The sequence below is a fragment of the Callithrix jacchus genome, chromosome X (assembly GCF_049354715.1).
Source record: "Callithrix jacchus isolate 240 chromosome X, calJac240_pri, whole genome shotgun sequence".
Taxonomy (NCBI): domain Eukaryota; kingdom Metazoa; phylum Chordata; class Mammalia; order Primates; family Cebidae; genus Callithrix; species Callithrix jacchus.
Genome location: NC_133524.1, coordinates 69,336,591 through 69,353,071, shown reverse-complemented (window position 1 = coordinate 69,353,071; position 16,481 = coordinate 69,336,591). Strand labels below are relative to the sequence as shown.

At 47.0% G+C, this 16,481-nt stretch overlaps 2 protein-coding genes across 10 annotated transcripts in view; one reads left to right on the top strand and one right to left on the bottom strand.

Moving 5' to 3' along the window:
- The window catches only part of NHSL2 (NHS like 2), a 247,155-nt gene that overhangs the window by 17,818 nt on the left and 212,856 nt on the right, over positions 1-16,481 (bottom strand). The gene's annotated exons all lie outside the window — the stretch shown is intronic.
- RTL5 (retrotransposon Gag like 5) lies at positions 67-4,798 on the top strand. 2 transcript variants are annotated; one of them, XM_008989473.5, is made up of 2 exons: positions 67-3,771; positions 4,237-4,798. In XM_008989473.5, exon 1 carries the CDS (start codon positions 416-418, stop codon positions 2,105-2,107), a length of 1,692 nt encoding a protein of 563 aa, XP_008987721.3. In that variant the 5' UTR covers positions 67-415; the 3' UTR covers positions 2,108-3,771; positions 4,237-4,798. The 2 variants fall into 2 exon arrangements, with proteins under 2 accessions (XP_008987721.3, XP_035145160.1); XM_035289269.3 differs by having other exon boundaries at positions 4,214-4,798.

The following is a 16,481-nucleotide window of genomic DNA, read 5'->3' as shown; positions in this document are numbered from 1 at the left end:
CCGCCTCTGCGTGGGGCGGGGGGAGTGCGAGGCTGCGCTTAAAAGGCGAGGAATCGCCGACTGCAAGATTTTTCCTCGACAGATTCTGCCGCAGTCCGCTCCCTCCCGCTCCGCTCATCTCTGCCGGCCTGCCCAGTCGCCGCCGCCGCCGCCGTGTCGCCCGCGTCCTCCGGGCCCCGTACCGCCTCCCGCCCTCTCCGGCCCCGGCGACGAGGTAACGCGCCCCAGGCCGAGCCACCTGGCCCTTCGTCCCGAGCGCCGTCCTCCGAGCTCGCCCCGGTGGGTGTGGCCCTGCCTGTCCCGCTTCCCGCCGCCGCACTTCGGTCCCCTCCCGCGCCCAGTCGCCGCACTTCGGCCTCCTCCTCCTGTTCCCCTTTCCCCACTACGGAGCCCCAGGGCCCCTGGGCTTGTCAAGATGTCTGAGGCGACAGGAAATCTCAACAGCCTCCGCATGGCGAATGTGGCCCTGCGTGAAGAATTAAATGCCCTTCGCGGGGAGAATGCCAATTTGGGTCTCCAGCTGGGAAGAGCCCTAGCGGAGGTTAATTCCTTGCGGGGCAATGTCTCGAGCTACAACCGCTGGCCAGTGCCCATAGTGCCCGTCCTAGCGGAGGAGAACTTGGAGTTCCCGCTCAGTGAGATCGAAGCCATTCCTGGGGGAGAGCTGCCCTTCTCGTGCCGGCCTCCCCCACGCGCGGAGCCCGAGTGTATCTCGGATGATCTTTTGATTAACGTGATCCAGGATTGCAGCACCCCCGACGGGCCCTCTGATCCTCCTCTGCTGCCCATCTCTCCCCTGCCGGCGCTGCCCCCGCCCGCGTCAAAGGAGCCGCCCCCGCAGCCCCCTCTGCCACCGCTGCAGCGGCCTGAGATAGAGCCCTTTTCAGGCGACCCAGTCTACCTGGCTGAATTCCTGATGCGGCTAGAGACCTTCATAGCCGACCATGAGGATCATTTCCCTGGGGGCGCCGAGCGGGTGGCCTTTCTGATCTCCTTTTTCAGTGGCGAAGCCAAGGACTGGGCCATCTCGGTCACCCAGGAAGAAAGCCCCTTGCATGCCAACTTCCCGCGCTTCCTGGATGAAATCCGTAAGGAATTCTGTGGCCCCGTCCCCCCACGTGTGGCCAAAAAGGCCATTCGCAAGCTCAGGCAGGGCGACTGTACCCTCGGCAGCTATGCAGATGCTTTTCAGTTCCTGGCTCAGTTCTTGTCTTGGGATGACTGCCGCCTCCAAAACCAATTCCTCAAAGGCCTGTCGGAATTCTTCCACAAGGAGCTTTTATGGTCAACAGAAATGGCCGACCTGGATGAGCTGATTCTAGAATGTGTGGAGATAGAAAGAAAAGTGCGTGTCCCCAAGCCTATCCCGCTCCCTGGGGTTCGCAATATCCTCTTCCCTTTTGCTCCGAGTCCCAGTGAGGAAGAAAGTGAAGATGAAGAGTATTACAGTGAAGATGAAGACCAAGAGGCACACAGGCACAGGCTTCACCCCAAGGACCAGAGGAAGCTCATAAGGGCTTTTCAGCAAGAGATGAAGGAGAAGGAGGAGGAGGAGATGAAGAAGGAAGAGGAGAAGGAGGAGGAGGAAGAAGAGGAAATGAAACAGAAAGAGGAGGAGGAGGAGATAAGCAACAAGAATGAGGAGGAAAGACAGAGTAAGGGTCAAGAAGATGAAGATGAGGATGGGGGCCAGAAACCAGAGCAGGAGCCACAGCAGGAGCCAGGGACTGAAGAGACCTATGGAGAGGCAGAGGAGGAGCCCCTGGATGAGGCCCAAGATGATGACCTCGATGAGCTGATGGAGATGGAGCCGACCTTTGTTCACGCGTCATCCCAGACTTCTGGTCCCACAAGTGGTTACCATGCCGAAAACTTCCTGGGTGCAACGCCTCCCATAATACAGCCCAGCAGACGGAGGAACCAGAATCGAGTCCCACTTCTGGAAGGCCTTCCAGGCACCAATTCACCATTCTACAGCTCGCCCCCACTGATTCGCCGCACAGGTCGCTTGGGGCAACGCCAAGTTCGAAGACGGCCCCCTGTGCTTTTCCGCCTCACTCCGAGACAGGGAGGCCACCGAGCTGCTCGTGGCCGAATTCGAGTGTGAGTGCTGGGGCCAGATGGCCACACAGAACACACCCTTCTTTTGCATCCCCTGCCCCTGCTATTGCTGCCATACCTGCCCCATCTGCTGACCAGACTTCAGGGAGTTTCAGACCTGCAGAACCTGAAGAAGACCTGCAGAACTCCAGACCATCTTGCAACCATGACCAGAGAGTGACGTGTGGCCAACCAGGGCCACCTGAGAAAGGAGGGATTAGCAATAGCTGCCCTCTTGGCATGCACTCTGCTCAGTCCTGCCACGAGCTGGAGAGCAAGTCTCTGGGCCTGTTCCCATAAATGAACTGGTCACCCTCTTGACTCTCCCCTCTGGTTGTTCCTAACCCTCACCTCTCCTGCGTTTTTTCACCCTATGTTCTACAGTTTTATCTCTCACTGACCCATCAGGACTTCACCCAATGCCTCACTGACCTGCGCCAGTGAGCAGGAGAATAGGCTACCCTGAATTCCTAAAGCCACTTATGCCAGTTACTGGATAGACTCAATGGTGGGCAAGATGGTCTCAAGAAATGTCCCTAGAAGCCTATACTCTTCATGCCACACCTCCAGCAGAGGGCCTGGAAGAGGACCTGACATCTAGCCCAGTGAGAGTGTGCAAAGCCACATGTCAAATGGACAACTTGACTGAGACTTGCCCTTGACTGACTGTGCAGGCTGGTTCCACTTACAGCACTAGAATTTACCTTTGCATAGACTCCTGTATCAGGGCTCTTGGACTGGCTTGCCACATCTGGAGCCCTTTCCTCTCACCACATTGCCCTCCTGGGGACCCCTGGTGGACAGTGCCCAACATTGCAGGCTCCACCACTTTCCTTGATGTTGCCTAAAGAGTAGCCAGTTGGGGTTCTGGGAGGAGAAGGAGGAAGAAGAGGAGGAGGAAAAAGAAGCACTAATGATCATTCTGCCATTGTAGAGAGTGACTCTTTCCTTAGGGAAGGTAGTCTTCTCCCCACCAGGCTTTGGATTGCAGCCCCCAGTCAAAGGTCTTTGCAGGACATTTTCCATCCTTGGAGTTGCAGAGGAGGCCCAACTGGCCATTCTGTCTGGGACAAACAGAGGGCCCATGGCCTGTTCTGAGCTCCCTTCGACTTCAAGGATCCCTTAGTTCTGAGAGGAGAAAAGAAGGCTGCACCCACCGTGGCCTCATAGCTGGGACCCCTTTTCATGTCTTTGACCTGGGGGCCAATCCCTAGCCTGCTGCTGTGCTTCAGTGACACAGTAAAGCTTAAGAGGGGGGTTGCCTCCTAGGAACTCCTGGGACTTCTGGGTACAAACTCAGGTGCCCTTATAAAGACACCCGCTGCTTGCCTTGAGTCCAGAAAGCACTGCTTCTGCAGTGAAAAACACACATTTACTATGTCAGTTCTGGCCACAAAATGCCAGCCAACTCCACTGCTGGCCTGAACTGCCCCAGGACACTGGACTTTTGCACAGTGCCTAGCAGCAAAGCAAGGGCAGCCAGGGTTTGTGGCCAAAGGGAAGAAAACATAGTACATTCAACCTCTGTTCCTCATGGGAGTCTGACCTCAGCCCGACCTTAGGATCTTGGGCCTGGATGGAGTCAAGAGGAAGAAGCTGGAGGAAGAGGAGTTGCAGAGAAACCCAGTCCTCTGACTGGTTTCTGGTGAGGTCTCCATTCATCAGTGGGAGGTAAGATGCCTTTTTCATTAGTGCTTTTGTTTCTCAGCCTGGGGAATCAGTGGAGTTGGGTTCCTGTTGCTACCTTTTAAAAAGATCCCTTCTCTCCAAAGAGAAAAGTAATACATAATAGTTAAAGAAGTTTGGAAAATAGAGAAAACTATAAGGACAAAAAACCCTGGACTTTCAGAGTCCCATCACATAGACACAAGCACTCTTAACACTTTGCTGCTTTCCTTTCTAGTGTGTTCTTGGTACGTCTTGTCAAAGCTGAGATCATCCTGCCAGTTCTTGATCAGCAGGATTTAAAATGGCTGCCACCTGTGCAGTCATGCATGCTGAATAATTCATTTAAGCATTCTAATTTGTTGGACCTTTCAATTGTTGGGTTTTCCCCATCCCCACCAGGACACAAGTAAACAACTTTGTAAAGAAAAATTTGTCTGTTTTTCAGCCGATTTTGTCTGATTTCCTCAGGACTGCATTCCAGAAGGGGACCTGCTCTGCTTTTCTTCGAGGCTGTGGACCCTGTTTGCTGATGGTCAACACTCTGGCCCTGCTGCCTCATGACCCTGTGGAGAAGTGTGAAGGATGGGTTCCTTACACCCACAATTCCAGGGACCCTTCAGCATAGGCCCTGCCTGTTCCATGGTGCTTCTCACCCTGAACCCTCAGAACCACATCCAGGGACAGAGCAGATGAGCCGTGAGCTGGTTTCCACCCTCTGGGGCAGGAGGGGCTTGGACTTCCCTTTGACCCTCTTCCTCCCTTTCCCAGATCTTCAATATTTGTTGTGATATAACAGCCATAAGAGCTGTAAGAGGAACTGTGGGCTTTGGGAGCTTCCTTGGGTTGAAAGAGGGGCGGGGGGAGGGGATGCATGCAGGGGTATGAAGGCAGCCCAAGGTCTCCCAGAAGCTCAGGAGGAAACTGGTTTGGAATACATGTGTTATTGTTTCATTACTGTGTTGTGAAGATAAGAAACTGCTCTGTATGCTAAAGCTTTCTGTCCGCAATAAAAATATAAAGGGTGTGTCAAGATTGTGTCTCTTTGTTTTTGAGCAAACATAGATGGGTATAGAGTAGGCATTGGGTGCTTCCAAGGCCCCCTGCTGGAATCAACCCTACCCTGAAGTCTTGAAATCCTTAGACGAGGAAACCAAGGCCTGGCGAAGCTCAAGGGACCTGCCTACAGTTCTGTGTATTTGTGGATGGCAAAAATCGTTGGGAGGGAAGTGGAAGCACTGGGCATCTTGAAAAATAGTATTCATTCTCCCGGGGAGTAGGGTGGCCCAGCCCTACAGGCACTCAAGGGCACGCTTGGGACTTTGAGTGAAGGAAAAGAAAGAGGCCGGTTTGGGTGGGGAGGGCCCTTCTGCTTTTTGACACTAGATGGCGTTATGAGATGCCAGTGAGTTAGCTGGTGAAGATGAATCATAAGTCCCCCCCAGAGCAGTCCATGTAAGCCCTCCCAGCAAGATCTCATGGCTCCTCAGACTGTGGGGTCAGAAGAAACTGAATGCCATTCTGGGATTTGTCCAAGTTTCCCAGCATGAATTGGACTTTCCCCTGTCCCCAGGGAAAACATTCATTATGCCTCCAGTACTTTCAAGTGCTGTGCCTGGCACTTTATATCCGTTATCTTATTTCATTCTGATAATGATTCTGGGGGCAAGAACTAACTATCCTTACCCTCATCTTAAAGATGAGGCCACTGAGGCTTAGAGAGAAGTCACCGGCCAAAGGCTGACAGCTAGTGAGTGGCTCTGTCACAGTCCTGCAGTCCTGCAGCTGCCCATTAGCTCTGGGGACACTTAGTGCCTCTCTGCCTCCACTCCACTGGCCCTGCTGTCTAACAGGCCAGGCCAATCTCTTAGTTCTGCCCTGTCCTGCCCCCTGCCCCCAGCCTGCAGGATTCCAATTGGGAAACAAACTCTGGTTTCAGAGGCACATTTGCTTTGTCCCTTTAAGAGGAAGGAAGGGAGGGAGGGAGGGAGGGAACCATGGTGTTTCTGACCATGTGCCAGGCATTTTCACCAACATCATTTCATTTTCTCTACACAATTCAGTGAGACAGGTAATGCTGTCTCCTTTCAAAGCTGAGGGACCTGAATCTCAGCGATATTAGGTCACATGGGGGACTCCAGGTCTTCATGACTCCCAAACCTATATACATTCTTAACTCAAATACACCGTACTTGCTGTCTCCCAGGAGGGACTCCTGACAAGCTTAAAGTGTCGACCTGTCTGGATTATGGGTCTTTGCCAAAGCAACAAAGCATGCATCGGGAGCACTATCTCTGGAAGCTCTGGGGGAACCAGCCAGGTGACAGTACTGAGTATGTAGCTGACTACCCCTTCTAGGGGGAGCAAACTTATGGGGTCATGGGTTTCATCAGTGAGCGCTGGGACTCCCCGTTACCCTTCAGGAGGCCTGACAAGGTCTCCAGCACCCAGGGGACTTCTCATGACATCACAAGTAGTGATACCTGAGCCCAGATTGTATTATGGCCAACCAGAGAAGGTGGGAAAAAGTCAGAAAAATAGAGTCAGCCTTGCCCCAACCTTGAAGTTGGAAGCACTGTGGGAATGGGCAAAAGAACCCTGGATTCCAGTTCAGCCTTTCCGCTGACTCTCTATGGGCTCTAGCATGAGTCTCATCCCCTCTGGGGCCACGGCTTCTTGATCTGTCTAGTCACTGCGGAGTCCCTGGGTACTGTGTACCACTACTTGGTACACAGTAGGATCTCAATCCTAGTTTGGTAAATCAAGAAGTTAGTGAATAAATTGGCCACTGGATGGAGACCTAGAGGCAGCCTGCTAAGGGCATCTGCAGGTGGTACAAAGCTTGGAGGACTAGAAGATCTCCTCCAAAAGGGAACGAGGGGCCAAAAAACTCTCCCTAACATGGAAGGATGCACTAAGGTTACTTTTATTTTTTGACAGAGTCTTGCTCTGTCCCCAGGTGCAGTGGCACAATCTCGGCTCACTGCAACCTCCACCTCCCAGGTTCAAGAGATTCTCCTCCCTCAGCCTCCTGAGTAGCTGGGACTACTGGTGCCTAACACCATGCCTGGCTAATTTTTGCATTTTTAGTAGAGAGGGGGTTTCACCATGTTGACTAGGATGCTCTCGATCTCTGGATCTTGTGATCCACCCCCTTTGGCCTCCCAAAGTGCTGAGATTAAGGTGTGAGCCACTGCACCTGGCCTGAAATGACCTTTACTAGGAGCTCATCTGAGATCTTGCAGTCAGGTTCAGAAAAGCAACTGCAGAAGCCTGGGTTGGGGAGATGTGGCTTAGAAGAAGCTTGTGAGAATGAAAATCTGAAGATGTGAATTGACAGGGGATTGGTCAGAATCACAGACTGACCTGGCTGTCAGATATGCCAATGCCTTCCTGGGCTGCTGCAATAGCAGTGTGGAATCCTGGATATGGACAGACCCCACCTGGGACCCTGGTTGCCCAGCAGAAGGGGACAAAGTTGCACCTCATAGAAACCCTTTTGCACGCCAGGAGTAAGAAAACATCAGAATAAAGGAAGGAAGGAAGGAAGGAAGGAAGGAAGGAAGGAAGGAAGGAAGGAAGGAAGGAAGGTAAGGGGGGCAGTAGAAGGGTGACAAGGATGGTGAGGGTCCTGAAAACCCTCTCTTGGGATGAGCAATAGAAGAGGGCAGAGAAAATCTTGCTTCCTTGAAGCAGCTGTGACTTCCCCAAATTTGTTCTATAAGTGAAGAAACTGGTCAGGCAAGTGGCTTGATGTCATTTGTCCCATTTGCTGAGTTTGACTGCGAACCCCAACAGTTTGACATCCAGAGCCCATGCTGTTAATGTCTACTCCCCATCTGCACCCACGCTGATGGAAAGAGAATCTCCAGGAATTTCTCTATCTAGAAAGCTCCCTAGGCAATTCTAAGGTCCACAGCCCAGCCTAGAGTAGCATAGAGCCTTGGGCACTAACTAGCCCAGGTGACATTTAATGGCTAGTTTGATTCTAAGCCTTTCCCTAAAGCTCCCTGGAGCAAGAACTGACCCACAGATCCAGTTCTAGCACAAAGTAAGTGATCAAGAAACACAGCATGTGCGATGATCCCTCAGCAGGTACCATGGTCCGATGTCAGCTTGCCCCTGCTGGACACCTGCCTCAGAGAGCAGCTGACACCCATTTGAGAGAGATGTGCCACAAAGTCGGTGCAGAATTCTGGCCCCAGGAAACCACATCCATAGGAGCCCAAGCCTGTGTCCTTGACCGCCAGAACTGGCTCCTGAGGGTGGGGGTGGGCTCCTCTAGGGGATAAGAACAGGCATTAATCACGCAAGAGACCACCCCCAAATGGGGGGTGGGGAGTGGGCTCCACCTCCGGCCAGCATTTCCTGTATCCTGCCCAGATTAGGGAAAGCTTGGCAGGCCACTTCTCCCCAGGGACTCCAAAGACAGAAACACAAATACCAGGGCTCTCAGTTGCCCTGGTAACAGCGGGACCTACTTGGAAGAAAACAGTTTCTTAAAGGCTTAGGAGGGTGGATATTTCCTTTGACAGAGAGCAGGCCCTGACCTGCTCCCTACGTCCCCTCTTCCCTTCCTGCCTGCCACACATGGGGTATAGCAAGGCCCCTCGCCTCAGCAACTCTCCTGATGGGGGGTTGGGGGTGTGTATGTGGGAAAGTAGGGCCTGGGTTTTTTATTCTGCTCTTGCAGTGGGCTGTTCAAGTGAAAGAGAGGCTAAAATGGAAGGTGTCAATAGGTGAACTCATGATGAAAGTCCCACGGCCTGGAGAAGCCTTGCCTTCTTGTAGGATCTCCTCACATGACCAAGCTAGAGAAGGGCGAGTGCCCCCAGCAATTGAGGTCTCCTTCACCTCTTATATCATGGAGATGAGACCTGTTGGCTATGAAGCTTGCCAGAAAGAGTGTCCCCAAAATCAAGACCTCTCCACCCACAAGTCAGCCCTTCCTCCTCTCTCGCCTGGGCTACTGAAGCCAGCTCTAGTCTCTACCCATTCTAATTGGCCCACCTTCAACATACCTGGGGATGGGGGCCATGGGCCTTTGAACTCACACACCTGGCCTTGTTGCTCCTGTTCAAAACCCCTCAATGGCTCTCCTTCCTCATGAGAAGACTTGTGGACCTGATTTTGGCTTTTTCTTTCCTATCTGCTCATTAATTATCTATGCCATCTCACGTGCCTATGCTATCCTTCTTTCCTCTTCTACTCAGTCCAAATTCCAGACATCTTGGATTATTTCCTGCTTTTCTGTACATAGCAGACCCTTGCATACCTCTGGGCCTTTGCACAACCCATTCCCTCTCCCTAAAAAATTCATGAACACTCCTGGCCTCACTCCAACTAGCAATATTCTCCTCAGTTCCAAGACTACTTCTTCCATGAAACTGCCTCCACTCCCCAGGCAAGCCTCTGCCCTTCTGTGTTCCCCCTCAAGCCCTCTAACCACGACCTCACTAGCCTGTGAGGCTTGAGATCCACTTGGGAGCAGAGGCTGGCCCATGACTCCAAAGTGAGTTTGTTACTGCCAGGCTGTGGTTCAGTGGAAGAACATGGATTTGTCCTCTTTGCAGATGAAGGCTAAATGAAGGCTGCATTGACAATGGCCTTTGGAAGGAGGAATGGCCCTCTGAGAACTGGCTGAGGGCTGATGGTATGCACGTGGAGCTGGGAGCCCCCAGATAAAGTTGGAGGTGTGGACAGTAGGGACAAGCAGGGGAGAAAAAGCAAGAGCTTACAGAGCTTCTTGTTCCTTCCCAGCGAGCAGCCCATTGATGGCCTCCATTTTTCTGGGGTCCATCACCTCCTGTCAGTAGTGTGCTAATGGTGACCTCCACTGGGCTTGAAAGTCAAATAGACCTGGCTTTGAACACTGTCTCTGCCACTCCCTTGCTATGTACTCTTGACTTAGTCATTTCACTTCTCTAAGCCCGTTTCCTTTTTCTGAAAATTGAGATAATAATAGCATGTCAATGAGATGACTGATATAAACCAGCAATAATAACAAAAATAGCTAATAGTGCTTACTATGTATTGGGCATTAAGTGGTTTACATTTCTTAACCTATTGAAGCATCACAACAACCCTATAAGGTAGGTAGTGTTATTATTCCCCCTTTTGCAGATTAAGAAACTAGGCACAGAAAGTTTCCCGCATGCAAGTGCTTTTGACCCCTCCAGTAAGATAGGCAAAGTTCTGTGGATCAGAAGTGAGGCCCGTGGAGCAGCAAAGTTCCAAGATCCAGGGCAGGGTCTTAGTCTTTTTTTTAGGTCATGGACCCCTTTGGCAGTTTGGTGAAACCTCTGGACCCCTTCTCAGAAAAATGCTTTCATGTCCATAAAATAAAATACATAGAATCACAAAGGCAAACAATCATACTGAAATGGTTAGAAAACTATTTTTAAAATTTTGTGATCTAGTTGTATTACTACTTAAATGCATTAAATCATGAGATTTCATGGTAAGCCTATAGATTAGAAATGTTAAAGTGGTGATGAACACAAATGATTTTTTGAGGTACAGCAACTGTAATGTGATATGAAAATATTTGTGATTTCTGTTGGTGATAAAGTCACAGATACTACTAATACTACTGTGGTTTGTTATCTACATTCCTAATTTGAGAAAATGAGAACTTGTTGTTTGAGATTCGTGGAGAAAAGATCAAATCATCTTCCCATCCAAGTTTGTAGACCCTCTAAATTCTCTCTACACACCCCTTGAAGGTCCATGGAGTTCAAGTTAAGAAGCCCTGTCCTAAGGTGGCAGAGAAAAGACAATGGCAGCGCTGTCAGCTACAGGGACAAGCTGGGGGCTGGCAGAAAGACAAGTGCGTGGTTTCTTTTTCAAGAACTGTTTACAGAAATTGTGAAGTCTGGCAGCTCCCTCTTCCTCTTGGTCCTGAGTCAGCAGCCCAGGGTGGGGCTGAGGTGATCACACTTGGTTTGAGTTTCAAGCTCACAACATATCCCAAAGAGTTGATTTGTTGCCATTTCCTTACCATGAAAATGTTGGTGGGCTTTTCTCCATTTTAAAATAGGGACCTGCTTGCACACACGGATTTTTCATTAGTCTGGAAATAATCTTTAAGTGGACATGTGGCTCAAAGACATTTTCTGAACTAATGAATGCTTCCACACTAGCCCCCTAGCCAGGCTTAGGGCTTGCAGAGGGAAGGGGAAAGATGACTAACTGGGCCAGGGACCCCAAAACACTAGCCAGAATCAGCACTTGCCCAAAATCCCCAATGCTTTTCCTGACTTCCTGACTTTACCATCTGTTAGCTGAGTCCCTGCCAACTAGGGAAGGATAGTCCTGGGTGCCGTGACCAAGGAGACATATGGTCCAAACAGCAGTAGGCCTCTGCTTTTCTAACTTGCCTCTGTTCCCATTCAAGACTCAAAGCAAGCAGTAATCATGAAGACCAGGCCCCAAGGGTATCCACAATGACTTGCGTAGGGGTCCCAGCTGGCCAGGGCCTGCTGCCTTCTGCTTTTCCCCAGGCCCTCATATTTAGTCAGAAATGAGCAACAGTTGGCTGATGGCCATATACTAAAAGGGCTGCAGCTTAATTTCCGCAGTGAGAGAGTGGAATTGAGACAGACGTATGCACCATAGCTACTGGCTAATAAAGAAGCTGGTTCAGAATGAATCTGCCTCAGTTAGCTGAGGAAACATAACAATATGCTTTGGAGGTTCAGGCTGAGAGCTCCACATGCAAGAACGTAGAAAAGACTAATTTTCTTGACTGTAAGAGACATATATGTATGTTCTTAGGTTGGCCAAGGCTCTCAAATATAGGCAGAAGGAGGCAGAAGGCCAAACGGGAATTTAAAAGAAATTTGGTTAGCTAGATTGACCAAGAATCAAAGAGAGAAGACCCCAATTACAAAAATCAGAAGTAAATGAGGGGACATTATAATCACCCTTACAGAAACAAAAGGGATTTTAAAGAAATACTATGAATAACTATATGACAATAAATTAGACAACTTAGATGAAATGCTTAAATTCCTAGAAAGATACAAACTATTGGAGATGACTGGACAAGAAATTAAAACTCCAAATAAACAAATAACAAAGAGATTGAATTAGTAATCAAAACTACTGACAAAGAAAGGCCCAGACAAAAATGACTTCATTGGTGTATTCTACCAAACATTTAAAGAAGAATTAATGCCAATTCTTCACAAACCATATAGAGGAGGTAATATTTCTCACCTCATCCTATGAGGCCTGTATCACCCTGATACCAGAACTGACAAAAACATCACGAGAAAAATATAGACCAATATCTCTTACGAGTACACATGCAAAAATCTCCAATAAAATATTAGCAAACCAAATCCAGCAACATATAAAAAGGATCATACACGATGACCAAGTGGGATTTATCTCAGGAATGCAAGATTGTGTTAACATCTGAAAATCAATTAATGTAATACACCATATCGATAGACTAAAAATGATTTGATAAAATCCAACACTCTTTCATGATAAAAACACTCAACAAACTAGAAATAGAAGGAAATGTCCTTCACCTGACAAAGGGCATCTATAAGAAACCCACAATAACATCACAGTTAAAGGTGAAATACTGGATGCTTTTCCCCTAAGATCAGGAGCAAGACAAGGGTATCCACTTTCCCTGTTTATGTTCAATGTTGTACTGGAGGTTCTAGCTAGAGCAATCAGACAAGAAAGAGAAATAAAAGGCATACAGATTAGAAGGGAGAAGTAAACAATATCTGCAGACATGGCATAATCTTGTATATAGAAAATCCTAAGGAATCCATTAAAAAACTATTAGAATTAATAATTGTGTTCAACATGGTTGCAAGACCATGAAATCAATTTAAAAGTTGTATTTCTATATGCTTGTAATGAACAATCTACAATGAAATTAAGAAAAAAATTCAATTTACAATATCATCAAAAGAATAAAACACACAACAATAAATTTAACAAAAGTGGCATGAATCTTGTATGCTAAAAACTATGGAACATGATAAAAAGTTAAAGGTGGAAACAAATGAAAGACAAGTTCATGGATCAAAATAATATTGTTAAATTGGCAATATTCCTCAAATTGATCTACAGATTCAATGCAATCCCTATCAAAACTCCAATTTCTTTGCAGAAATTGGCAACCTGATCCTAAAATCCATATAGAAATTAAGGGGATCCAGAACAATCAAAGCAATCTTTAAAAAGAAAAGAGTTGGAGGACTCACACTTCCCAATGTCAGAACTTTATACAAAGCTACAGTAATTAAGATAGTGTGTTGCTAACATAAGGATAGACATATAGATCAATGGAAAAAAATCGAGAGTCCTGAAATAAATCCATGCATCTATGGCTTTTTATGATTGATTTTCGACAAGAGTGCTAATTCCATTCAATGCTGAAAGGAATAGTCTTTTCATTAAGTGGTGCTGGGACAACGGAATATCCAAATGCAAAAGAATGAAAATGGAATTCATTCTGATATGTATACAAAATTAAACTCAAAATGAGTCAAAGACTCACATGTAATGGCTAAAACTATAAAACACAGAAGAAAACACAGGTATAAATCTTTAAGACCTTAGATAAGACATTAGTAGCACAAGTAACAAAAGAGAAAAACACAAATTTGACTTCATCAAAATTAAAAACCTTTGTGTCACAAATAATGTCATCAAGAAAGTGAAAAAAAACCAGGCCCAGTGGCTCATGCCTGTAATCCTAACACTTTAGAAGGCTGACATGGGAGGATCACTCAAGGCCAGGAATCTGAAACCAGCTTGATCAACATAGCAAGACCTCGTCTGTACAAAAGGAAGACAAAATTAGCTGGGCATGGTGATGTGCACTTGTAGTACTAGCTACTTGGGAAGCTGAGGCAGAGGATTGCTTGAGCCCAGGAGTTCAAGGCTATGGTGAGCCATGATGGTGCCACTGCACTCCAGCCTGGGTGACAGAGACTCTATCTCAAGAAAAGAGTGAAAAGACAGCCTACAAAATGAGAGAAAATATTTGCACATCATATGTCTGATAAGAGACATGTGTCCAGAACCTATAAAAATATCTTAGAAATCAATAATAGAAAGACAAATAATCCAAATCAAAAATGGGCAAAGGATCTGAATAGACATTTCTCCAAAGACACTACTATATACAAATGGCCAACAAACACATGAAAAGATACTCGACATCATTAGTCATTAGGGAAATGCTAATAAAAACCACAATGAGATCCCACTTCACATCCACTAGGATGGCTATAATCAAAAAGTCAAACAAATATTGGTGTGGATGTGGAGGAAGTGGCACCCTTGTGTTAATACACTGCTGATGGGAATGTAATGTGATGCAACCACTTTGGAAAACAGTCTGGCAGTTTTACTCAAAATGTTAAACACAGAGTTACCATTTGGCCCAGCACTTCCAATCCTAGGTATGTACCCAAGCGAGCTGGAAACATATATCCACACAAAAACTTGTACATGAATGTTCATAGCTGCAATATTCACCATAGCCAACAAGTGGAAGGAAACAAAACATCTATCAACTGGTGAATGGATAAATAAATAAATATATACATATATAAATAAAAATGTGGTCTATCCATATGATGGAATTATCCAGTCACAGAAAGGAATGACGTACTGATGCATGCTGTAACATGGATGGACCTTGAAACATCATGCTATGTGAAAGAAGCCAGTCACAAAAGGCCACATAGTCAGTGATTTGATTCTATGGCATGTCCAGAATCGGCAAATCTATTAAGACACAAAGTTAATTAGTGGTTGTGTAGGGCTGGGGAGGGGACTGGGGAGAAATGGGGAGTGACTGATAATGGTAGTTTCTCTCTGGGATGAAAAAATGTTCTAAAATGGATTGTGGTGATGGCTGTGCAATTCTGAATATATTAAAACCCAGTGAATTGTATGCTTCAAATGGGCGAATAGTGTGGTTTGCACATGCTTTTTGTCTTAATAAAGTTGTTATCAGAAAAAGAACCTTGGTAAGTCAGAAATATACCTTAATATCATACTCAAGCATCAAAAAGAAAAATGGCCAGAAAATGTGATCAGGGCAGCTGTGATAAGCTGCAGAATTTCTAGTGCATCACACTAGATCCTATAGTGACTACATGTTAATGATATGCTACCATTTAAACGTAAACTGGTTACTGGGATGCAAAAATATATAGTACAGAGACAAGCCCCATACTTAGACCTCAGTAAACTCTCACTGGAGTGTCATTGTTCTAGTTTAAAGGGGAAGATAGGGCTGAGAGTAGCATACATGGTTGGAGTTTCAAGCTCACCACATGCCCACCCCAATCATCTGACCTGGATCTTGATCTTGAAATCAGCTCTCCTGGCCCTATGCCAGAATTTCACAGCCCAATCTGTAGGACCCTGATCCTATAGATATGTAGGTGGCAAGATGGAGCTATAAACCCCACTGACTAGCTGTACTTATCCTTTATGGATGGAGATTTAGTCGGCACTCTCAAAAAATGGTCAGACTTTTCCACAACAGCTAGCCAAGTCTCTCAGCTTCCAAGACCACTCTGGTTCTTATCTAGACTCTTCCTCCCTCCCTGAGGATGAGTCCATTGCCCAGCCCCCATGCCCACCCACTAGCTGTCCTCACTGGGGCCAGCCATCCTTGCTACTGTTATTAAGCATCCTCAGGTGGACCACACTCTTGCTCACATCTCCTCCCTTCTAACCCCGAGGAACCTTGAGCTTGGTTCTGCTCCAGTGTAACCTGATGAGCCCAGAACCACTCTTCTGCCCATGAGTGGAGTAGGAACCCATGCATGCAGTCCTTCATCATGAGTCCTCTACAGTATTCTCTACTTCAACTCTGTCCATTGCTTATCTGTGATTCAATGTCTCTTGTCCATCTGAATTTACTGAATATTTGGACCTCAAAGATCTATTATGTTTCAAAAGTTTATGATTAAAGGAAGAAACCATCCATAATTTTACCTTATCCATATGCACAAGTATTTTTACATAAGTACAATCACACAGTGAAGACATAAGTTTGTGCCATATTTTTTTGCTTATCAAATCACAGGAAACATTATGATCCAGTTAGAATTACTGTCATACTGAGGGAGCAGACAGAAGTCCCAGGCTCCATTACTCCATTATTTCCAATGATAACAGCTGTTAACATATATATATACATGTGTGTGCACATATATGTATATATATACTTACCACAGGCATTGCTCTAGGCATTTGACAGGTTTAATCTTCATGACAACCCTATGAAGCAGGTACTATTATTTCCCTCATTTTACAGATGAAGAAATTGAGACACTGAGAGGTTAGATGGCTTGTTCAAGATCACAGCTACTACAACCCAGGCTGCCCGGTACTAGAGTTTGCACTCATAACTCCTCTAGGGGGTCTCTAGCTTGAGTGTGTACATGAGAATTCTTTGGAGAGCCTGTTAAAACACGAATTGCTGAGTCCCACTCCTAGATATTCAGATTAAGGAGGTCTGGGGAGGGCCCAGGAATTTGCATTTCTAAAAAGTTCCCAAGGGATGCTGCTAGTGCAAAGATCACATTTTGAGAATCACTGCCCTACACTACACTGGTAGTTCACATGTTAGTGATACCTGGAACCTAATACCAGCCCTTACAGTGGGCAGGAAAGGAGCATTCCTTGTCATCTGCCTTCTTATTTCCTTCTGTCACCCT

What these genes read in the sequence shown, in the direction of transcription:
- RTL5 (XM_008989473.5), top strand. Translation starts at nt 416, where the DNA reads ATGTCTGAGGCGACAGGAAATCTCAACAGCCTCCGCATGGCGAATGTG.